The 25559-nt window shown below is 40.8% G+C and overlaps 1 protein-coding gene across 1 annotated transcript; it reads right to left on the bottom strand.

The window, feature by feature from the left end:
• Positions 1-4545: 4545 nt before the first annotated feature.
• Positions 4546-25559, bottom strand: LOC109413672 (meckelin). Its single transcript, XM_029871694.2, has 8 exons — positions 25040-25559; positions 11477-12213; positions 7884-8519; positions 7543-7824; positions 7331-7477; positions 5758-6513; positions 4963-5050; positions 4546-4893 (listed from the first exon to the last, which is right to left on the bottom strand). Exons 1-8 carry the CDS (start codon positions 25266-25268, stop codon positions 4649-4651), a joined length of 3120 nt encoding a protein of 1039 aa, XP_029727554.2. The 5' UTR covers positions 25269-25559; the 3' UTR covers positions 4546-4648.

Below are 25559 nucleotides of genomic sequence, written 5' to 3'. Positions count from 1 at the left end.
TTCCACCATTCGTTTACCTCACGTCCGTCCGTCAAGAGGCCTCCGTCCTTATCCCTGCACATTTCGGCTCGCGGCACGAAGCCATTGCGGGATGCGTTAAGCTTCTGGTAGAACTTTCGTGTTTCTTGGGAACGGCACAGCACTTCCATTTCTTCCATGTTTAATCCAGGCTCGTTAGTTAATTCATTTCCATCCTCCGCTGCACTGGCATCGTCGTTTCCTCCGTTGCCGTGGTCTCTCGTGCCTACGTTCTTCACGCCATTCGGGTGCTGATCGAAGTGCTGCTTCCACCATTCGTTTACCTCACGTCCGTCCGTCAAGAGGCCTCCGTCCTTATCCCTGCACATTTCGGCTCGCGGCACGAAGCCATTGCGGGATGCGTTAAGCTTCTGGTAGAACTTTCGTGTTTCTTGGGAACGGCACAGCACTTCCATTTCTTCCATGTTTAATCCAGGCTCGTTAGTTAATTCATTTCCATCCTCCGCTGCACTGGCATCGTCGTTTCCTCCGTTGCCGTGGTCTCTCGTGCCTACGTTCTTCACGCCATTCGGGTGCTGATCGAAGTGCTGCTTCCACCATTCGTTTACCTCACGTCCGTCCGTCAAGAGGCCTCCGTCCTTATCCCTGCACATTTCGGCTCGCGGCACGAAGCCATTGCGGGATGCGTTAAGCTTCTGGTAGAACTTTCGTGTTTCTTGGGAACGGCACAGCACTTCCATTTCTTCCATGTTTAATCCAGGCTCGTTAGTTAATTCATTTCCATCCTCCGCTGCACTGGCATCGTCGTTTCCTCCGTTGCCGTGGTCTCTCGTGCCTACGTTCTTCACGCCATTCGGGTGCTGATCGAAGTGCTGCTTCCACCATTCGTTTACCTCACGTCCGTCCGTCAAGAGGCCTCCGTCCTTATCCCTGCACATTTCGGCTCGCGGCACGAAGCCATTGCGGGATGCGTTAAGCTTCTGGTAGAACTTTCGTGTTTCTTGGGAACGGCACAGCACTTCCATTTCTTCCATGTTTAATCCAGGCTCGTTAGTTAATTCATTTCCATCCTCCGCTGCACTGGCATCGTCGTTTCCTCCGTTGCCGTGGTCTCTCGTGCCTACGTTCTTCACGCCATTCGGGTGCTGATCGAAGTGCTGCTTCCACCATTCGTTTACCTCACGTCCGTCCGTCAAGAGGCCTCCGTCCTTATCCCTGCACATTTCGGCTCGCGGCACGAAGCCATTGCGGGATGCGTTAAGCTTCTGGTAGAACTTTCGTGTTTCTTGGGAACGGCACAGCACTTCCATTTCTTCCATGTTTAATCCAGGCTCGTTAGTTAATTCATTTCCATCCTCCGCTGCACTGGCATCGTCGTTTCCTCCGTTGCCGTGGTCTCTCGTGCCTACGTTCTTCACGCCATTCGGGTGCTGATCGAAGTGCTGCTTCCACCATTCGTTTACCTCACGTCCGTCCGTCAAGAGGCCTCCGTCCTTATCCCTGCACATTTCGGCTCGCGGCACGAAGCCATTGCGGGATGCGTTAAGCTTCTGGTAGAACTTTCGTGTTTCTTGGGAACGGCACAGCACTTCCATTTCTTCCATGTTTAATCCAGGCTCGTTAGTTAATTCATTTCCATCCTCCGCTGCACTGGCATCGTCGTTTCCTCCGTTGCCGTGGTCTCTCGTGCCTACGTTCTTCACGCCATTCGGGTGCTGATCGAAGTGCTGCTTCCACCATTCGTTTACCTCACGTCCGTCCGTCAAGAGGCCTCCGTCCTTATCCCTGCACATTTCGGCTCGCGGCACGAAGCCATTGCGGGATGCGTTAAGCTTCTGGTAGAACTTTCGTGTTTCTTGGGAACGGCACAGCACTTCCATTTCTTCGTACTCCGCTTCTTCCAGGCGGCACTTTTTCTCCCGAAAGAGGCGGTTTTGCTGTTTCCGCTTCTGTTTGTAACGGTCCACGTTCTCTCGGGTCCCTTGCTGCAGTATTACCGCCTGCGCTGCCTTCTTCTCCTTCAACCGTTTGCACTCTTCGTCGAACCATTCGTTCCGTCGATAGCCGATGGTGCTCTCGGTTACGTCGTTGATGGCTGCTTTCACTGTACTCCAGCAGTCCTCCAGAGGGGCCTCACCGAGCTCGCCCTCGTCTGGCAACGCGGCCTCAAAATCCTGCGCGTATGCTGAGGCAACATCCGGTTTTTTAGTCGCTCTAGGTTGTACCGTGGCGGTCGCCGAAATCGTACATTGTTGATGAAGGAGAGTTTTGGGCGCAGTTTGACCATGAGCAGATAGTGGTCGGAGTCGATGTTGGCGCTACGATAGGTCCTGACGTGGATAATGTCGGAGAAGTGCCGTCCGTCAATCAGATCGTGGTTGATTTGAGATTCCGTCTGCTGTGGTGATCTCCAGGTAACGATAAGGCAGGCTGTGTTGGAAAAAGGTGCTACGTATGGCCATGTTTTTGAGTTCTGTAACAGTTATCATATTGCTCAACCATGTCTCCGCGAGTCTAGTGTTGTTTATACTGTAAACGCATTTAGAGTCGATTAAATTGCCATTTTTATGGCTTAATTTGTCGCATAACAATCAGAGATTGGCGGCATGTACCGTGCGGTGCGAAAAAAAAACGTGTGCTACACATAATCTTAAGTGCTTGTCTCCCGTTTTGCCGATAGACAGAGGCATATGAGTGAGAGCTTTCGTAAATACGCGAGAGACAAATCGCAGCTCTACGGCGCAGGGAGTAATGCAAGGTGCTTGGGACTGTGTCACCAAACAGAAAAAATCACTTAATAAATTAATTGAAGAGTTTGTGTTTTCGGCAAAGTTGTTAAGCTTGTCAAGGGTTGACAAGTGATAGGTCGTTTGATTCGAAATTTTCCCAATCATGCGTAGTATCAAGCCAAGTGCAAAGCACGGAGACAAGCACCGAGAGAGTGCATACGGCAGAGCGTGAGAGACAGGAGAGCTCCAGCGCGCGGCAAAGTAAGCGAGCAACACACAAACGATTGCACGTACTCGTCTCCTCCTAATTTATTGTGCTGTCTCGTAGCTGCGTGTGCTGCACGCAAAGAGTTTTGAGTCGCACTCTATCCCTGATAACAATTACTTGAGATTAGGGTAGAATGCCGACAGAAACTGTGACTAGTGCTGCATATTTTTATATTCCAACTGCTCACTCTTGCTCATGCACTGAGTAGCATGCCATCCCTGTTTGGAATCCCAAGTGCATTTATGTAGTGTCAAAACAGCCCAATTTTGTTCAATATCAAATTCATGCAGTCACAGAGAACAGACATCCAAGTCCAGTTCCCAAACTGTGTGAGGAATTTAACGGCCATTTGAAATCGGCAACATAAGTGGCAATAGCGTGGCGCTGCAATCGATTAATTTCCCATACTAATTTAATTCACCACTTGAAATGTTTCAATTCACCACTGACTGTGGCAATATGGTGTTTGGTGGCGTTAATGTTGTCATCGTGTATTGGTTTGCAACCTTACTCAAGTAAAGATATAAATCCTTACACAACTTTCCAAATGAAATTTGTTATAGCCTTAATGTCTGTTCTCTGTCACCCCGTAACGTGGGTAGATCACCTTAGAATGGTGCGTTGCGGTGTAAGATCTACCAAATCAAATTTTGATCTTGATATTTATCGCATTTTTAAATATTCCAAGATCAAAGTTTGATGCTCTTTTCCTTGTGTTTTGTAGTATTTGTGTTTCAATGTACTGCTAATTAACATTTTATTTCAGCAGGATTCAGGTAAATGTATCGTACGATATAAATAATAATTTAAAAATATGTAACTGTGGCGAGCGTATCACTAATATGTAGCTTATTTGACGTACGTTGTTAATATTATTTTATATTTCAGATTATCAACCAAAGAATCTAGTAATTCAACCAAATGCCAACAATATGACGAGAAAACCAGGATGAATTGGGCATACAACTGATTCGAAGCAGTCTAAAAATGGTGTGCCTGAACGTTAACCAAGCGTATCCTTTCGAGTTTACCCTTCCACTAACAACACCCTAATTCCCGTGACACCTAGGCCTGAGAGATCGTAGAGTTGTCTACATTTTTCATAGGTGTTCAAAACTAACCATCCTTTCCCATTCCTCAGCAGTCGCAAGGACGTGGCCAGGACAGTGCTCGACCATTGGAGGATTGCGTCAGTCTTGTCTAAGAGTCAGAGATTAGTCCCAAATCTTTGTGCTTTGGTTCGGACGGGAAGGAGGCAACCCTCAAAACAGCGGTCTAGGACTGTACCACCTACGAATTTGTGCGACTCGCTTAATGCTAATGCTAATGCTAATGCTAATGCCTTAATGTCTGTTCTCTGTGATGCAGTGTGGCACAGTTCGGTTTTCCAGATCTTGAATATGATCTGGTGCAGACATGTGCCCAACTTTTCCAGATCCTTTTTGGTGTATTGCTGCCCATTTTTCTCACCATTCAGATGCTCGTCGAGGTGCTGCTTCCACCTTTCGATCACCATATGTTTTTTGGTCTTTTTCTGAGTTGGAATATCACATAAGAAATAAAAACAAGCGATAGTTAAAAAATCATTAAGCTTCGTCTTTTATTCAAATCATCGAGTACAGCTTAAAAGTTCAAAATTATTAGTAATAGAATACGAATAGAAAAATCGGCCTTAGATCAAAAACCGCTTATCAATGAGTGTCTTTTTGGCTAGGTTGTTTTTCAGAAGATAATTCATGACAATCTCGAACATTTTGTACACTATGCCGACGACAACGATCGCCACTAGATAGTCGTGACTCAGCAGCACAACCGATAGAAATAAGGCTAGCTCTAGCTGGAAGAAAGTCCACTCGTTGCCGTAGAAAAGGACCTGATCGAAAGAGTGCCCGTTATCGATGTAGAACACACCTTTGTCTGTTCGGAATGAGAAGGAAAACGGTTGCTGGTAAAATATTGGTTTCTAATATTGACAATAGTACGCACTTTCAGTTACATAACTCTGAAATTCACAGTTGAGAATGTTCTCCAGAATGCTCCGCTCCTGAATGATGTAGTCCAAGTCTTTCAATGCCTATGAAAACATCAATTTTAGGATCAAAATAACACTGTTAATCTACACTAGGCCGTCCCTTATTTTGCAAAAATTAGAAATGTTATAAGTTCGTTAGTGGCAAATGATCGTTTCAGCTAAAAAATGATCGTGTCAAAATTTGAAGTCCGTATCTCAAGGCTAAGTGGTCCCTCAAGGGGCCTAAAGTTGTCAAAAATTGTATGGGACCAAAAAATCATGAATTTTTTTTCGACGAAAAAATACGCTATTCTACTAAAACCGGTGATTTTAGGACCCTAAAGGGCCAAAAATGTGCTTAGTTTTGCGATATCTCTACTCGTTTCCGAGATATTGACAAAAAACAACCGAAAAATCGGCATTTTTGACCATTTTTTTAGATTCCGAAGGAAACCTACCCTATTTTGTTCAATAACTCAAAAATGAGTAGAGATATCGAAATTCTAAGCACATTTTTGGCCCTTTAGGGTCCTTAAATCACCGGTTTTAGCAGAATAGCATATTTTTTCGTCGAAAAAAAATTCATGTTTTGTTGGTCCCATACAATTTTTGACAACTTTAGGCCCCTTGAGGGACCACTTAGCCTTGAGATACGGACTTCAAATTTTGACACCATCATTTTTTAGCTGAAACGAGCATTTGCCACTAACGAACTTATAACATTTCCAATTTTTGCAAAATAAGGGACGGCCTAATCTACACCCACTTACATGATCCACGAAAGCTGCAAAGAACCTATTTACATTGTAGTACGTGAGTATTGTTTTTTCGAAAGTATACTCGTAATGTCCTCCAGGGCTGCTGATCACTCCAGAATTGCTTAGTTTTGTGCTGCCTACCAAATGCGTTTGGTTGAGGTGTTGATGTGGGCCAAAGTTTGAGGAATTTCTCAGAGGTGCTATCAATTTATCGTAGAAAGCTCGCAAATTCTTTGGCACTAATATGGAGTAGGTTTGCTGTTCTGATCCTGGTAGTAATCCACGGTTGCCACAGAGGTTGTCTTCCTCTCGTTTGAACTGCAGTATCATTGAGCACATGTCCGTATCGGAGAAGCCATGCGGGGACCGACCATGGATGTAGAAACCGTAGGACTCCATGCACAGGATAAATACGGAGATATTAGCAATCGATGCCACATCTATGAATTGCTGGATAGCGTTTTCCACAAATCGCTCGTAGATGAGAACATTGTAGATTCGTTGGGCTAAGTATACCGTAACGTAAACGATTATTCCAACAGCCATTTTGAGGATTTTGTCGTCTTTTCCTAAGTATTCGCCTTGTTTGTAGAGATGCAAATGGAAGCTATTCGAAGACCAATGTTCGAGTCCACAGAAAAAGAATGCGCCAATGAGCAAGATTATGTGGGCAAACATTGATATTTTACGCTTCGTGGCCAACTCTTGCCATTCGTTGGCAATGAAATAGTTGCGCCAAGCGGAGACACTGTCACACGTGGGGCGGGCCTGCGAATAGTAAAAGTTTATATAATATAACATAATTTTTGTTTATTATTAAGCTTTTATGAGGAGGCAATTTTGGTTTGGCTGCAAATCTGGAGATATTTTCTCATAACACATCTTCGGTGGTCAGCGTCCTGTCGTAAAATATTAAATGATATTGCTGACTGCACCCCAAATTGGACTGACACAATAGTGTGCACACACCTTCAAAGTGTGATTGCAGCGCAGGGACACGTCGGATCGAGTTGAGGTCTTCGGTGCACTTATTCCTTGTAAATGGAGGAATAAGTGCACCGAAGACGTCGAGACGATCCGAGTCAAATGTGCACTTTTATCACACTTTTTAGGCGTACCAAAAAAAGTGTGATAGTCCAATTTGGGATGTAGTCTGCAATATCCAAAATATACTATAATTTCGCTTAACCCTAGTATTATGTTGGGGTCAATGTGACCCAGACAGGTACGCTGATCGTGCACTACGCCTTCGTGGCGCGAAAAACCTAACATATTAAAAGGGTTAACCATTTAAAATTGGTTTATTTTTGTGAAGTGCAGAATTATCACAATACCAACGTTTTGCCAATTAATGTCTACGTAATCCATGAAGCAAACAAATTGACTAATTCGTGTGAAATTAGAGTCTCGGCTATTCTATTTTCTGATTAATTTTTCGCTCGTTTTGGCAATTGACTCATGGCTTTCACTTTGAAAGACACAGTTCACTTTTTCAAAAACTACTGTTTTACTATGCAGTTTACATTTAATTATCTGAACCAATACTTTCCCCTTTTAGCATGATTCTATTATACTTAATACTTACCGTAGCACTTGAAGTAATGGATGGGGTATCCAACAAATGCGTTCGCTGATTACCTATGCCAGCATCAAATATCTTCGGTCGTTCCCAATCAATGAAGAATATATCAATACATGCCATTGTTACAAACATTCGCAACAATTTGATTAACTGCAATAAAAAATGTGTATTGTGATTACACACATGAATAAAAATCATATACGATTGTGACTAACCTTAAAACCAAAAGCCAAATAGATGAAAATCTCCAACCCATGCTGCACCTCCACCGGAAGCAGCATTTTAACGTTGGTCTGCGTTTTGTAGGTGACAAATACGTGCAACGCAACGATAACCGTGGCGGCTAAAAGAGCTGTGGCAACATTGGAACACAGGTATACAATGAAATTGAAGAATATTTCCATATCGTAGTAGAGCTTATTTTGGCGTAATTTATGGCAGAAAGTTTGGAAGAGCGTCATGGTAAAGGCCAGAAGCAGGAATATTGGCAAGATTATCTGAAAGCAATAATGTATTGGAGTTTGCTTGCTACATGAACTATATTAGTTTGCTTTACCTCTAGAATCGATTCAAAACTATACTTTTTATTGAACGTTACTTTAAATTCAAAATCTACCAGCTCTTCAAAGAAAGAATTTGACAATTCTTGGGAAGTGTTGACCAAGCCGTACTCTAGTTTCAGCAAAGGCACTGCTACCCGGTTTGGATTCTTTTCATGGTCAGCGTGCAATCGAAACTCCAGTTCGACTCGTTTGATATATCGAACGAAATGGTACTTTTCCTGTGGTGTGCCCTCGTCGTACATTTGAGGTTTAAAGTTGTCGTTCATACCTGACAGCGCATCCACCATAAGGAACCTTCGGACAAGTTGCCACTTCTCTGGATCCGGATCGTCGTTATGGGCAAATATAGCCTTCTGTATCAGCACAGGAATAGATCTGAGTAGGCGGATCTTCTGATCATAGTAATCCGTGTAGATGTTTATAAACTCCGGTTCGCTAAAGTCCTGAAGCATTCTTCGCAGACTGATCTTGCATCGGCGATGGTAGCTTTGAGCGAAGCGAACCCGCAAATCTTGGCTGGCCGAGTAGCGCTCGCAAAGATTCAAATCGGTCAGGCGCATAGCACGGAAGTTCTTCAGGTGGCCATATAAATCGTAGCTAACGAGGGTGAAGTTTAGCGTGTTGTTTATCTGCACGAATGGAATGAAAGAAGAAATAAGGTAAACGGACCAAAGGTTAAGGGGTGGGCAGTGCTTTATTGGCGCCAACAAATAGGTCGACACGTGAAAGCTATCTGGGAGCTTTTCCTCGTGAAAGCAATTTATTTAAAGTGCTCATAGTTTTTGTATTACAGTTTGTTGTATCATGTACCAGCATTCTTAATTTCTTGGGTCATAGAACACATTTCCTTCGTTGACTCTATAAAATAAGTTAATTCACTTACAATGAGCTCCTACGTGATATCGATTTGGAAGATCATTATTGTATTCTCTGTTCTGGGATAATCAGTTATTCTCTCTCAGGCTTTTAATGATGACCTACAGTTGAGTTGGTCAATTGATGAAACCGTCGATAACCAGACATTCTCCTTTCCTTACTTTTCATTGTTCTATTATTGTCATTTCTCAGTAGATAACAAAGCTTTTTAAATATTATTGTACCGTGATTTCGGGTGAAATTGATCACTTTTCGTAGTTTTTGGCGAATAATTTTTGAATACTTATCGATATGGTAAAATTTACCATGGTTTTCATCAGTCAACGAGGTTAAAAATTTTACCGCAAATCATTTTATTACAAAAAATATCATTTGAAATAAAAAATCAAAAATTTTTATTTCGGGGTGAAATTGATCAGTCAGTAAAATGTATTTGTAAGTGCTGAAAATATGTTTTCCTCCTAAATTATCGTCCTCGGAATGCGAAAAACTATGCAAAATTTTTACAGGTTTGCTAAATTTTTAATGATTTAAGTTTGAAGTTTAATAAATCTTAAGAAAACGCCTGAAAGTATGCAAGTTCCAAACTAAATATGTTATAACTTCCGCCAAAAGTACAATTTTATGCATAAATTTCAATATTTATAGAACTTTTGATGACGAAATCGGGTTTAGTGAATACTTGACAGCTAGAAACATTAATTCAAATATTCATTACATTTGCGATACAGCTACTTTACAGTAACAAAAGTTTGAAAGTGTCTTTGAAGTTCGCCTGACAGGCAGTTTCGGAAAATATTGAATTTTATACAGAAATATGTGACTTATTGGCTGTGAAACATGTAAACTCATCATTCAATAACTCTTGAGCCAGATGATGAACATTTTTTACTAATTGTTTTAAGTTTGAAGCGTTATTTTTAACAAATAAAAATGGCTCTCTCGTCGATCAAATTCACCCCACTGATCAATTTCACCCGAAATCACGGTACTGTAAAATATGCTAGTTTTTCTCTAATAAAAACTAAATTTTCTCATTTTTCCGTTTTTTTGTCTATTGTTGTTCAAGAAAGTGAAGAAAGAGCAAGAGAAGGAGACAATATAGGCATTTAATTTGAAATATTTTAAAAAGCAAAGTCAATTTCTAGAAGAATTTTTTGAACTACACGTCTTGATGGACACCTTTTATTGAATGGGAAGAAAACTACATATCAAAATTAAATCTGTATCATCCTAAAGGATGAGTAAACGTGTCCATCAACCTTTTAGAATGCAATTGGGCACTATAAATAAAAACCATAGAAAATCATCAATTATCAAAGCAATTGATTTCTAGAATAACTTATCCACAGTCCAATTCACCTGCAATCATGACGAGTTAGTGGCATCATGACATAGGTAGCACGAGATTGACTCGAGCATTATGTGACCTTCTGTCCCTGCGAGACTTGACCTAGACATCGCGTGTATCAACAGAATTGACAGACAACACGATACTAGGCCTCTATTATATAGTATTGTGCAAGTGCAGTCAATCTACAAGAAACGGTCGGAATTGGGTTGTTTAATGAATAAAATATTGCTATTTTCTATAGCCTAAGCGAAAGAGCTAATTTTTCTGAGTATTACGTCAATTTATTGGATTCCAATACCTTTGTTTTGAAGGTCAAATTAACAAAACAGTTTTAACTTTCGTGGATAGAATGACAGTTTAATCGCTAAAATGACAGTTCGACCCGAACAAAAAAAAATCCCCATACAAACTTTAAATGCATTTTAAAAATAGTTCCTGGACTCCACAAATTATGAAATTTTGGATTTAGACTAATTTTGGGGCGGAGAATCCGATTATGAAATAATCCGGGTACCCCTAAAGAACCCAATTCTGACACTCTCTGAGTGGCTACTAGGGAAATCTACTACTCGATGGTAGTCAAATTTTGCTGAACCAATAAAGTTGTTCTAAAAATAAGCGCTTTAATAAAAAAAAATATGTGTTCCAATTTCATCAGAATCATTCATCAAAGCCTGTACCGACTCCTTCCACTCCATGGAAATGATAATATACAACAAGTATCATTTCTAAATCAAACCGATTCAATTTATGACAAAATCACTCCAAGGGGTTTTTCCCTCCTTCAAAATTTCAAGTTAAAATAAATAATAACATCCTACCGACTCATTGAATGTTCTGAGAAGCATCATAAAATTGAAACAAATTTTTTCAGTCGTAGAGACTTTCACTTTATTTTTAAAATCTTCCAAGAACTAATTGTACAACATAGTGTGGCTTCGAACGTTGTATAGAATGTTTTATACATACCTATAACGGTTTGGAAAAGACGGAAAAGAAATGCGGTAAACACGCGATGATTTTAATCGGTGTGTTGAAAAAAAATAGAAACTAGGCACAAGGAAGGATTCATAACTGATTGTGCTATTTTCCCACTTCCATTCATAAATTTGTTAACAAGAATGCAGATAACCCTTCCTCAGCCAATGCTTTGTGGATCAAACATGAAACAGAAAAAAGCGGTCACAATTCCTTCGGCTTTCTCAAAGCTACTAAAATTAGGCTGCAGCTCGTTTCGTGTAGAGACTGTAGGGTACGTACTTTGCACCCTTTAGTAGCACGCGTGTGGCAGCAATCGACCGGTATCGCATTAGCATATCTGCTCAATTATAGCCACTTCTAATACCTACATCTTACCGTATTGGTTGCGTTGACATCGTAGCTGAAGTCCAAATACTTGTCGAAAATTTCGTTGACATACTTTCCGCGGCGGTAGAACAGATGGGGCTTAACTGTGTCGCTCATCGTCCAGAGGTTGGCCACCTTTCCAGAACCATCTTTCGGTCCCAGCAGGCTTCCACTGATTGTTCCCGGGATTTGGTTGTCTGCCGACGCTACGTCTAGCGTTTGGTAGGTGTAGAAAATTCTGCACGGCGATCCAGGCGATGTGTCCATATTGTAGAATGCAAGTACGCACAGATTGGCCAAATAGTGGCAGTGTCGCGTGCTCCGCATCACGTGGCAAAACACAATTAAATACTTAATGTTACGGAACACGTTACCATTGTGACGATGGTTCAACCTGAAGGGTTGCTGGTTCTGAATGTCTTTCAGTAAAGTTTGTTGTAAGCAGTATGGCACCGTTTCCCGCGGGCGCAGTTGGTCATCGTACGGAACGGTATTGGGTTGAGTGCAACCGCAAACAGTACTTTCATTGCCGGGAGGGTAGGTTTTACGATATACTTGGATAATTTTCCCACTGGTTTTCGTTGAGTTGAGTAGTCGCACGTGACGAGTTTTACAAAACTTTAGGATCTCGATTCGAGGTCCCGGCTTGTCGAAGAATTCGCTCAGGTTGCGACAAATCGGACCCTGTACCGAGCTGTCGTAATCACGCCATGATACCGACCGATCATCGCAGAAACAGGACAAATCTGTGAAAGTTGAAATTGATTTGACGTTATCCTGTGTGTTATTAAATATTTAAAGCGATCACGACGTCGATAATGAGATCATAATTTAAATTCCTGTCAATTGAGAATAACTTACTCTAATGGCTGTTCAATTTACAAAACAGAAAACTTGTTTGTGTGATATCTTTTCATTTTTACAATTATCAGTTATCAGCAATAGTTATTCTACAATGTAAGAAAAATATAACATTATACAGTATGATCCATGAAAAAATGCGACAGTTTTCAAAGACATCGTTTTCCTATATCCTACCTCCTACCAATTAACCTGATATTTATCTATTGGATATTTTTTTTATCTGTATTAACGAGATTTTTAGCCCTGGGCTAGTTCATCTCGGGACCCACGCTTTACTTCCCTTCCGAAGGAAGAACTCACATTTTGTGAGTTTGTCGTGAGTGGGATTCGATCCCAGGTCCTCGGCGTGATAGGCATGCGCTTTAACCATCACACCAGGTCCGCTCCCCTTCTGAAAATTTAACTTTGCGACAAATACTTTCAGAAAATATCGTTTTTTGATTCTTATATTGGTTTTTAATTCCTAAACATTTGAAATTAATTTCGAATCTTTTTCTAAGGATAGGCGTATTTAAGAATAATTTCTTCTTTGTGGAGCGGACCTGGTGTGATGGTTAGAACACTTGACTATCACGCCGAGGACCTGGGATCGAATCCCACTCCCGACAAACTCGCAAAAATGTGAGTTCATCCTTCGGAAGGGAAGTAAAGCGTGGATCCCGAGATGAACTAGCCAAGGGCTAAAAATCTCGTTAATACAGATTAAAAAAAAAAATCATTTCTTCATGGTTTTCATGTGTTTAAAAGTTAACATCTTCAATAATTTTGCATTAATAATTAGAGGGAAACTTATTTTTTTTAGAATTCATAACAACTGTCGGATTTTTTTTTTGTTTATATTAACGTGTATTTTAACTTAAATGCTAATTCTACACTTATAACAACGGTCGGATGTCTTATATACGTTACCGATTATTATACAAAAAAGTTGAAATTATTATACAAAAATAAAGTTGGATTCGTTGGAAATTGTGCATTTAAAATCGTCAAATACCGCAAAAATGGAATAGTTGCATTTGTGTATGAGTAATACTGTACAAAATGTTCCTTATTGTGTAACTTCGCGGTTTTGGTTAAACCTCAAACCATCTGACAATGTTCTTCATTACTTTCCACATACATAACTTTTACATTTTCATAACTTTTCAATGTATTGGATTCTGATACTACTTTGTTAAAAATAGAGTTAAAAAAAACTATTTAAGTCCAGTGTAGCACAACGGATTTGGTTCAATTTTTTCCAAGGTAGCAGAGAATCGCTTTCTGAATGATACAGAAAAAAAAATTCTTTAAGGCGCATTCTTTATCATAATTTCAATCCATTCACCACGTGGTCATCTTGGGTGGGGTGGGGTTTAGGGCAAAGATCATGGTCCACACATTTTTTTTTCGGAATGTCCAGAAAAAATGACGATGCTTATGGACGGCTTATGGACAGCCGATGGATTTTGATATTTTGGCAATCGTAAAATTGACGTCTTCAAAGACAATCGATTTGGCTGAAAATGCATGCCGGATTTGCATTTGAGCCATGCACTCTAAATACATTGTCGTTAAACTCTCTGACATAGTTCAACTATTTTTATTCAATTTAGTTACAGTTATTATCTGCAAGTATAATATGGGGATTCACTTAACAGAGTAAACCGATGGTTGAATATTATTCTGAATGGATTACTGCACGAATGTACACTGATACTAGTTTTTCACTGGTATCAGTAGGTCGGCTCTAGAGGAACGTTCTCCTCCATTCGGGAAATTTGTGCCACCGCCATGAACACGAGCCTATTCATCATTTACCCGAGGGAGAAGGGAAGGAAAAAGGATAGGACATGGGAAAGGACAGGTAAGGGAATGGGATCGTCATACTCGCAAAAGCGTACCACAATGGGTTCACATAGCGTCCTGAAAAGGACACTGTAATAACCAGGGCGCAAAATTTTCGAGCAGACGAGTTGAAGTTCCCCGTGCGGCAATTTTCATTCACTTGCCTGCATATTCATATTCAGCTGCTCGATACTCGTTTGTCAACTGAATGAAAGTCAATGAATATTTGTAAACATCTTACCCGAGCAGAAGAGAATAACAACAGCATAACAAAATGCGTTATTTTGGCAAAATAACTGCATAATGGAATTAGTTATTTTTATGTTATTAACATAACATATTGAGTTATAAACTTGTCTGTCATAAGCGGCAAAATAACAAGTCACATAACAAAAATTTGTTCCTGGAAAATCAATTTAATAACATGTTTTGTTAGTGTCAATAACAACTTAATAACAGTGAATTTGGGAAATATTTCAAGAACAAGTTTTGATATTAAAGAGTTATTGATAACATCCCGAAAGCAAAATTAGTTATGATATCAAACAATCGCACATGCTGTTGAATAGGATGCTAAAGTGGAGGCGATATGCGTACACTTTACCGTGGTTAAATGAAATCATGTACGCATATGGCCCCCACATTAGCATCCTTTTCTACATCATATATGACTTCGTGTTGGCTGAGAATGCTACACATATTCAGACTAGCATGTGAGAATGGCGGAACCACAGACAAACAGACGTAACACTCTAACAATTCCCATCGTACATCGATTTAACGGTATATTTAAAAAATTGATAGTTGGCCAACTGCCCACCCGTGGCGCTTACATCGTTTTCGTTCGAGTTTGACGTTCGCTCACTACCGCCACCTAGTTGATGGTTGGCCACACTCAGTCCTTTTAGCATTGGGCGAACATGTTTCCGTGACTATGATTTGAATCGAAAAATGTTCGAAGTGTTACGTCTGTTTGTCTGTGGCGGAACAATCATTGCGAACTTCAGTTTCTCTCTTCCCTTATAGGCGTATTTTCAACTATTCATGTAATCTTTTACCACAAATAGGTAGATCCGACTTCATCCTCTGGAACGACAGGGAAAACATGTGAAAATATAAAATATTTCTCTTATATTTTCAGCATTCGAATTTCGGTCCCCATACAGAGTACCTCGGATCATTATCATCGTTTGACGAATTCTTTTCAAGATTACGGCTCAGCTATGGATTATTTCCGGAAGAGCCTGTATGTAGTTTTAAATATTGTTTATAATGTTTTTCGAAAAGATAAAGAGGTTTTGTGCCTTTTTGAGAACGATTTCACGCATAGGTTTCGAAATCACTCAAAGGGGTTTTTCCCTCTTCCCAAATTTAGAGTTAAAAATAAATAAATAAATAAATAAAATATTTCTGAAGCATAACTTGCGAAATACTGTAAATAACGTTGTTGAATGACGTATCAGAAGGCCGGCTCCAGAGTCACGTTATCCTCCATTTGGGACATTTGTCTACATTTTAAATATATACATTTCTAATACATTTTTGCTGTATAAGAATGGAATCAACCATTCTTAAGCAAACTTTAGCTTAAGAAACTGTTGTTCAGTTACTTCTGTTCCTTGGGATAGCATAAAGTATTTGTACACTCTCAATAATACAATAATAATCAAACTTGTTCCACAACAAAATGTAATATTGAAATGTTATTTAATGGCTGTATACCAACAGCTTGGTCATAACAAAATATGATTGTCCAATAAAACATGTTATGGAAACGTAATGCCTTGATAATACAATAATAACAAAACGAGATATAAAAACAGGTTTTGTTATTTCGTAGTTATTAATTTGATATTCCCCTCTGCTCGGGTAAAAAGTGTTAAACTGCTGATAAAATATTAACGTGTCGATGCTTTACACAGATCTTTTCCCATTTGATTGTTGTGGAGTGTTTTTGGATGGAATCGTAACCATTCATTTCATTTATTTAGTTCACATCAAATTCATGATAATACTGAATCAACAATTTGCCGCCATAATACTCGATTTGCAGCTGCAGCTCTCCATCCTCGGTTACGCCCAACATTCGCCAGATCACGCTCCACCTGGTCCGCCCATCGTGCTCTCTGCGCTCCACGCCTCCTTGTACCAACCGGATGGTTAGCAAAAACCAACTTTGCAGGGTTGTTGTCCGGCATTCTTGCAACATGCCCTGCCCACCGTATCCTTCCAGCTTTGGCCACTTTCTAAATACTGTGTTCGCCGTAAAGTGCAGCGAGCTCGTGGTTCATCCTTCTCCGCCACACACCGTTCTCCTGCACACCGCCGAAGATCGTCCTTAGCACCCGTCGCTCGAAAACTCCGAGTGCTTGCAGGTCCTCCTCGAGCATCGTCCATGTCTCGTGTCCGTAGAGAACCACCGGTCTTATTAACGTCTTGTACATGGTACATTTGGTGCGGGGGTGAATCTTTTTTGACCGCAGTTTCTTCTGGAGCCCATAGTAGGCACGACTTCCACTGATGATGCGCCTTCGTATTTCACGGCTCACGTTATTGTCAGCCGTTAGCAAGGAACCGAGGTAGACGAATTCTTCTACCACCTCGAAAGTATCCCCGTCTATCGTAACATTGCTGCCAAGGCTTGTCCTGTCTCGCTCAGTCCCACCTACCAGCATGTACTTTGTCTTAGCCGCATTCACCACCAGTCCGACCTTTGCTGCTTCACGTTTCAGGCGGGTGTACTGTTCTGCCACCGTTCCAAATGTTCTGGCAATAATATCCATGTCATCCGCAAAACAGACAAATTGGCTGGATTTCGTGAAGATCGTACCCCGGCTGTTGAGCCCGGCTCGTCGCATAACACCTTCCAGGGCGATGTTGAATAGTAGGCAGGAAAGTCCATCACCTTGTCGTAGTCCCCGTCGAGATTCAAATGAACTGGATAGTTCACCCGAAATCCTTACGCTGTTCTGCACACCGTCCATCGTTGCTCTTATCAGTCTAGTCAGCTTCCCGGGAAAGCTGTTCTCGTCCATAATTTTCCATAGCTCTGTGCGGTCGATACTGTCGTATGCCGCTTTGAAGTCGATGAACAGGTGATGCGTTGGGACCTGGTATTCACGGCATTTCTGGAGGATTTGCCGTACGGTGAAGATCTGGTCCGTTGTCGACCGGCCGTCGATGAAACCGGCTTGGTAACTTCCCACGAACTCATTTACTTTAGGTGAAAGACGACGGAAGATGATCTGGGATAGCACTTTGTAGGCGGCATTCAAAACGGTGATCGCTCGAAAGTTCTCACACATTAACTTGTCGCCTTTCTTGTGGATGGGACAGATTATCCCTTCCTTCCACTCCTCCGGTAGCTGTTCGGTTTCCCAGATCTTGACTACTAACTGGTGCAGACAGGTGGCCAACTTTTCCGGACCCATCTTGATGAGTTCTGCTGCGATACCGTCCTTACCAGCCGCTTTGTTGTTTTTGAGCTGGTGGATGGCATCCTTAACTTCCCTCAGCGTGGGAGTTGGTTCGTTCCCGTCCTCTGCTGCACCAACATAGTCATTTCCTCCGCTGCCTTGGTCCTCCGTGCCTACATTCTCTTCGCCATTCAGGTGCTCGTCGAAGTGCTGCTTCCACCTTTCGATCACCTCACGTTTGTCCGTCAGGAGGCTCCCTTCCCTATCCCTGCATATTTCGGCTTGCGGCACGTAGCCTTTGCGGGATGCGTTGAGCTTCTGGTAGAACTTGCGTGTTTCCTGTGAACGGCACAGCAGTTCCATTTCCTCGCACTCCGCTTCTTCCAGGCGGCGCTTTTTCTCCCGGAAGAGACGGGTCTGCTGCTTCCGCTTCTGTCTGTATCGCTCCACATTCTGTCGGGTTCCATGCTGCAGCATTACCGCCCGCGCTGCATCCTTCTCCTCCAGAACCGCTCTGCACTCCTCGTCGAACCAATCGTTTCGTCGACTCCGTTCTACGTACCCGATAGTGCTATCGGCTGCGTTGTTGATGGCTGCTTTCATTGTACTCCAGCAGTCCTCTAGAGGGGCCACATCGAGCACTCCCTCGTCCGGCAACGCTGCCTCGAGATTCTGCGCGTATGCGGTGGCGACATCCGGTTGCTTCAGTCGCTCTAGATCGTACCGGGGCGGCCGCCGGTAATGTACGTTGTTAATAACGGAGAGTTTTGGGCGCAGTTTAACCATCACCAGGTAGTGATCGGAGTCGATATTAGCGCCACGATAGGTCCTGACGTCGATAATGTCGGAGAAGTGCCGTCCATCAATCAGAACGTGGTCGATTTGCGATTCCGTTTGTTGTGGTGATCTCCAGGTGTAACGATACGGGAGGCTGTGCTGGAAGAAGGTGCTACGAATGGCCATGTTCTTGGAGGCGGCGAAATCGATGAGGCGTAGGCCATTTTCGTTCGTCAGCTGGTGGGCGCTGAACTTTCCAATCGTCGGTCTGAATTCCTCCTCCTGGCCTACCTGAGCGTTTAGATCCCCTATGATGATCTTGACGTCGTGGTTTGGGCAGCGGTCGTACTCGCGTTCGAGCTGCGCGTAAAATGCGTCTTTGTCATCATCAGTGCTTCCGGAGTGAGGGCTGTGCACGTTTATTATGCTAATGGAATCGTAACCATAAACGTAGGTAATTATGAAGATGTTTTTCGATCGGCTTCATATTTAATGACTACGAATTGACTGACTGTGTGAAGAGGGAGAGTGAAAATGAATTTGTTTGTTTTGAATATTCAGTGCAGAATCATTCAAATTCGTGCGGTTTTCAGTCAATGATTATGAACATTTTGCACCCTGGTAATAACGCATAAGCGTACCACAATGGGTTCAAACAGCGCCCTGAGAAGGGCAGTGTGATAACGCATAAAGCGTAAAGAGAGCCTATAGCTCTTTACCACAGCGGGTCAAGAACAACAGAACGTCTTGAAGATTCAGGTTTCTGAAGTCAGTTTCACTTAATAATTGTTTCCCGAGTACTCGGAAACGCAATTGCGCAAAAACTGGACAGTCACATATTAAATGATACGAAGTTCCATAATCGGATTCACAGCTATCACAGGCAAATGAATCAGCTTGCTGAATATTCGCCATGTGATAACTGAGTCGGCAGTGGCCAGTCAATGCTTTGACCAGCATGCTGCAATTCTGCTTAGACAGATTTGTTAGATATCGATTGTTCTTTCGAAACCTAGTGACTTGCAATTCCATGTTCCAAGTTTCCAATCGTAATCCTTATTTCGTCGCGTGGGACTTTGCCGATTGTAATCGAGTCGTATTTTCTCCTATGTTATTCACAATGGGGATTTTTACGGGTGGCTTATTGGGCCTACGCCAACACTCCTGTCTCGCCGGAGGGCCATCGTGCCAGTTCTGTTTAACGTCCCAACCAACACTGGGACGACCACGCTGATGGGGCTACCACCTTGGATCTAGCTGGGCGTGGTGCAGCGTTTCTTATTCAGCCGCTGGATGCCAGAACAGACGCTGTTTGAGCCGCACCTCCTTGGTGAAAAGACGCTCGGGTCATACCTCCTCAATCTAGCTGAAGTCAGAAGGACAACAGTGCCCAGGCTGCACTACCCGCTAAGCACACAACTCTTAGCTGGCGGTCTTTGTCATCGTTTGACCCGTGGAAGCATGAGGTAGGAACTTGTGAGGACCAGAGCTATGTTAGACGCTCTCCTTATCGACTCACCGTTTTGCAACCCAAACTCCGGCCAGTATAGGGTAGAAGCTTCAGTTTTGGCCAGCCCGGAGTTTTGGCCATAGTGCGGTATTTAGCCTGTTACGATCTAAATCGGCAAAAAATATTTTTTACTAGTAGATTCTAATATAATATGATTACAGCTGTAAAAACCAAACATTTTGATTAAAAACTGGAAGAAAAAAATAATTTTCCTTAAAAAATCAGCTCCCATATATCTATTTTGGCCAGGGTGCTTCTAATTTGGCCACTCCCATAAGAAATACACGTGATTGGCCAAAATGGAAACCAAAGGTGAGAATATGGCCAAAACTGCGGCAATGCTTCTATTTTGGCCAGTGCCACTTTTAATACAAAAATCAAGTATTAGCTTGATTTCTGCATTTTTCTAATAAAGTATAGATCGAAACCTTTCATTTAACACATTGGTAGTTTTCATTGGATTATTGGTTAATTTTATAAAAATAATTTCCCTTAGACTGGCCAAAACCGGTGCCCGCACCCTATGCCATGTGAATGTGTATCTAGATATGTTATTTTTATTGATTTGGACCCTACGTCTTGACAAACAAATAAATACCAATTAATTGTATGTGCGCTTCAACAGTATTACTGATTTAACAAATATTAGATGTGGTTATTGAACATTGCCTTCTGCAAGAAATCCTTCATAGACCTAAGTCTACAGTAAAGAAACCATCAAGAATTTTGATGAGAATATGGAAGAAACAAGTGACTAGTTTACCAAACATCCCAATAAAATTAAAAATTTATTTGGACTTAAGAAGTTAAAAACACAATAAAATAGAAAACACATTTTCTTTCATATGTTATATTCCAGAAAAGCATTTGAAAAGTTTCAGCTATTTTAAGATGATAACTATGTAACGAAGACAGAATTAGGCCTTGTCCATAAACGACTCTTAGGAGGGGGACGGTTATGAACAAAAGTCTACGAGGGGGAAGTGGGGTTGGGGTTCTGAGATGGCCGAAAAAAGTCTACGTAGTTTATGAACAGCGCCTTTTCAATTTCAATTTCAAAATTTTTGAAATTATTTTGGAAGAATATCGAAACATGATCTGCTAAACATCCTGTAATCTTATTTAAGGATTCAACCGATTTCAATGAATGCTTGAAGATATCAGAGAGCTTAGCAAGCAAACCCGTACGAGTTTTCGAAAGCGATTAATGGAGCTTTTAAAAGTATTTTTGGAACATAAGTTTTACATCATAAATGTGCATTTCCGAGAAAAAACACTATAAGAGTTCTAAGTGAGTTTGTCGGCATTGTGACAGGCCTCTTAGGGAATTTTACATGGAAAGTTACAGATTCATGAAGGTGTTTTTGATAAATTAGGAAGGATTTATTTACATTAGTATCAGAAATAATATTGCAGAACTTTGCTTAAGGATTTTGTAGAGTACTCGGCGGATTTTATTTTGAGATTTTTTCATTATGAACATGCAAATTAGCGACAAAATTGCGGCATCTTTTTATTTTATACGAAAGAGCACCTTTTTCTGAACCACTATGATTTGTTTCAGATTTTTAGAACCTTATTTTGGTAGGTACCTGAAATTAATTTCAAAGAGATTTTTCGAAATCACCTTTTGACAGCTTGGCAACTGCTTGACAGTTCCGCCCAATACAAAATGCGACGAGGGATGATTCGATAAATCGCACCTATACAAACTGATTTTTAAATAGGTTCCCAGGCCCCAAATTTCATGAAAATTTGGATTTCGGCTCAGTTTGGCATGCAGATTCAGAATTTGGATATATCTCAACACCGCTGAAGAAGCCAATTGGAAAAAAAAATCTGGTGCAGTTCACTTGTTTTTTTTCTTTCTATGTTTCCACTTCTAGGAAAAAGCTGGAAAATTCAGAAAATTGAATTTAATCTCATGAGCAGACACCTTTAACCCTTATGTGGCCGGCAGGGTACCCGGGTACCCAGCACCCATTTAAAATACACGGTGTAGAAAAAAGCAAAAAGTTTGCCGGCCACATAATAGTTAAGCTTAGATTTACATGACCTGGAATTTTCAGTGAAAGTGGAATTTGATTTTCAAAATTGAGTAGACACCCTGCAAAATATCGTAAAAAAAGGTTTGGGTAAAATGGACACTCGATGGTTTAAAATGAACATGAACATTGAACCAACTGTCCATTTTACCCCCACTTTAATTCAAAACAAAACTCAATTTTGTTCGTTAAAATTTATTATCCTATGTGTTCTTTATTGGTATATGGCTTTAAACTTGCAATAATTTATAAATAGCTTACGAGAAAACCTAAGTAATGATAAGAAGAATTTTACATCATTTTCGATTTTTCACTTGATGTACCTTGTCCATTTTACAACAAGGAGCATTTACTATTTGCCTAATTATTTAATATGACTCAAAGGTATTCATGTTCATGTTGGAGTAAAACGTTGAGTACCTAACTTTCTAAATTAGTGGAAGACATTTTTTTAATTTCAAATTTTAATTTAATCATCTTTCATGGTTTGATACACTTTAATGATGTTTTTACCCTTCTTACACCCCCTGCGAACTGAGCAAATGTCTGTGTGTGTATGTGTGTGTGTGTGTGTGTGTGTGTGTGTGTGTGTGTGTGTGTGTGTGTGTGTGTGTGTGTGTGTGTGTGTGTGTGTGTGTGTGTGTGTGTGTGCGTGTGTGTGTGTGTGTGTGTGCGTGCGTGTGTGTGTGTGTGTGTGTGTGTGTGTGTGTGTGTCAAATATCCGATTTCAATTCTCTTAGTTGCAAATGAAAGCTACAACATCCTAGTAGAACCCTATTGAATTTCATTACGATCGGACATTTGGTTACCGAGATATTTCTCGAAGAGCATTTTGAAGTAATATAGGTTGCTTTTTGAGAGATTTTTGACATTTTGCATATTGATGAATATCTCAGCCGTCTGTCAACCGATTTGAGTTCTCTTGGCAGCAAATGAAAGCTACAACATCCTAGTAGAACGTTCTGAAATTTTATTTCGATTGGACATTTGGTTACTGAGATATCTTTCGAAGAGTACTTAGGAGTTATACAACTAAACTTTTTGAGATTTTTAACAAAGTGTATCATACTAAATTTCTCAGCCGTGTGTCAATCGATTTGGGTTCTCTTGGCACCAAATGAAAGCTACAACATCCTAGTAGATTACTCAGAAATTTTATTAGGATTGGACATTTGGTTACAGAGATATCTTTCGAAGAGTACTTAGGATTTATACAACTAAACTTTTTGAGATTTTTGACCAAGTGTGTCATAATAAATATCTCAGCCGTCTGTCAACCGATTTCGGTTCTCCTGGCACCAAATGAAAGCTATAACATCCTAGTAGAACCCTATACAATTTTATTAGGATTGGACATTTGGTTATCGAGATATCTTTCAAAGAGTACTTGGGAGTAATACAGGTTAACCTTTTGAGATTTTTGACCAAGTGTATCGTAATAAATATCTCAGCCGTCTGTCAACCGATTTGGGTTCTCTTCCCAAGCAACACAGAGGGTTACAAAGCAGTGACGGCAGCGTATGTAAGGGTTGCACAGAAGTCACTGTGACTTATTGTGCAACCCTTACATGCGCTGCCGTCACTGTTTTGTAACCATGTGTGTTGCTCGGGTTAGCACCAAATGAAAGCTACAGTATCCTTGTAAAAGGCCCTGAAATTGGACATTGTGTTACTGAGATATCTTCCGAAGAGTATTTCAAAAATTCCTTTTCTTTATCATTATATTCGCTTGTTATCTTGCATGAGCTTGATTACAAATAAACAGGAATTCTATGAAAACTAACAATATGTTAAATGCAAGCTTTGAATTTATATATTGTGGGAAAAATGAAAGAACTGGACAGCCAAAATAACTAGCTAATTCCAAAACTGATTAGCATAGTAAATATATCATTTTTGTCCTTTTTACACCATAACCATGAACACCAAGTACTTCGGAGCTAATTTATTCGACTGATTAAGAGATATTAGACAAAGTGTATCTCGCTGATTTTCTTATCCATTTGTTAATCGATTCAAGATCCTTTGGCAGTTAACAAAAGATACAATATTCCAGAATATGTAAGCTATTTTTTAAAAAATTCATACAAGATTCTAGAAGGTGTCTGGCATTTCTGGTACTTTAGTCCATGGTCCATGATGCTATATTTTGGAAACCAATTCACTAGATGCCAAATCTACAATATTTTCTAGAACTTTTGGTCATTCACACAAAATAAATATGGTCAATATAAATAATACAACAAAAGTTTTAATAAGTGTAAGAAGGGTTCTGTTCACCATAGGTGGAATAAATCGGGTTTTTGAAACAAATATAAGTAGGCTAATTACTATAGATAGTAGAGTAAACATAGATCCGTGATGATGAATCCGTTGTATCCAAACGAACTGTCAAAATCTGTATCCAAACGGGCATGACGTCATGATTCCAACAACACCAATGGGGCGCATGACGTCATATTCAACCGTCGCACTCTTGAAAAATACTATTCACACGCTTGAAACATTTCACTCAGCGATGTCCGCGGATCTATGTTTACTCTACTATCTATACTAATTACTTATAACAGGGGTTCCCAACCTTTTTCAGGTGGCGACCCCCTTTAATGACCATGCTGAGGGTGACGGGTTCGATTCCCGGTCGGTCCAGGATCTTTTCGTAAAGGAAATTTCCTTGACTTCCTTGGGCATAGAGTATCTTCGTGCCTGCCACACGATATACGCATGCAAAATGGTCATTGGCAGAGGAAGCTCTCAGTTAATAACTGTGGAAGTGCTCATAGAACACTAAGCTGAGAAGCAGGCTTTGTCCCAATGAGGATGTTACGCCAAGAAGAGAGAGAGAGACCCCCTTTAAAAATTGTCAAAACATCTGGGGCCCAATATTTTTTTTTTGGAAAAAATATGAATAAAATGAACGTAACCGATTTTTTTTTGTGTACAATGACTTAGCCAAAAATTTACTGTGGGAGGGATTTTCGACGATCAATGATTGGTTTTTTTAATTGACACTCACATTTCGTTAACACTGATGTCATGAACATTAAATTTAAGTCGTAGCTGAAAATAGTGGCGCAGCCGAAACTATAATAATAATAAGGCATCTAATATTTCTTTCTGAATTATTACTTACGATCGTTTGCCACCTGAAGATGTAATCCTTCGTCGCAAATTTTACATTTGAAGGCAAAAGTATCAAAGTATTCGCCATTTCGGCAACCATCCGGTGTTGCGTAAAGAATTACTTCATTGATGTTGAAAAAGTCAGAATCCGTTCTAACAGTGGCACATCGTAAAATAATCACTAGAATCGTAAGCATAACTTTATTCACATCACAACATTTCATGCACTGAGGTGACATTTTGAACTCTTAATTTCACTTAATCCTACACCAGAATAGTTGATTAGTTTTTATTGCGATTGGTGTTTTTCCTGAACATTCAGTAGTGGAAAACAAGGTGCTACTACAAGTTTAGACATCCTCGATTGGACACGGGTTGAACTCTACTGCGGACTGTTTTGCTCGGAGTGGCAGCTCAATGACTAGATGTTCTAGATTTGTTTTGTTGATGTTACCATGGTGATCCGGGTCGCCTAGGTTCCTCCAATTGTTGTAATCGTAACATGGGTCATGTCGTGCTTCCGTGCGTGA

Source organism: Aedes albopictus, chromosome 3 (assembly GCF_035046485.1).
Source record: "Aedes albopictus strain Foshan chromosome 3, AalbF5, whole genome shotgun sequence".
NCBI lineage: Eukaryota > Metazoa > Arthropoda > Insecta > Diptera > Culicidae > Aedes > Aedes albopictus.
The sequence above is the reverse complement of the archived record's forward strand: the minus strand, read 5'-3'. Positions and strand labels throughout refer to the sequence as shown.

What these genes read in the sequence shown, in the direction of transcription:
- LOC109413672 (XM_029871694.2), bottom strand. Translation starts at nt 25,268, where the DNA reads ATGTCACCTCAGTGCATGAAATGTTGTGATGTGAATAAAGTTATGCTT. An exon ending in TCTTCAGGTGGCAAACGATC is followed by an intron (nt 12,214 to 25,039) that starts GTAAGTAATAAT and finishes CAACTTTCACAG; the next exon opens with ATTTGTCCTGTTTCTGCGAT. An exon ending in TTGCAGCTTTCGTGGATCAT is followed by an intron (nt 5,051 to 5,757) that starts GTAAGTGGGTGT and finishes ATGTTTTCATAG; the next exon opens with GCATTGAAAGACTTGGACTA.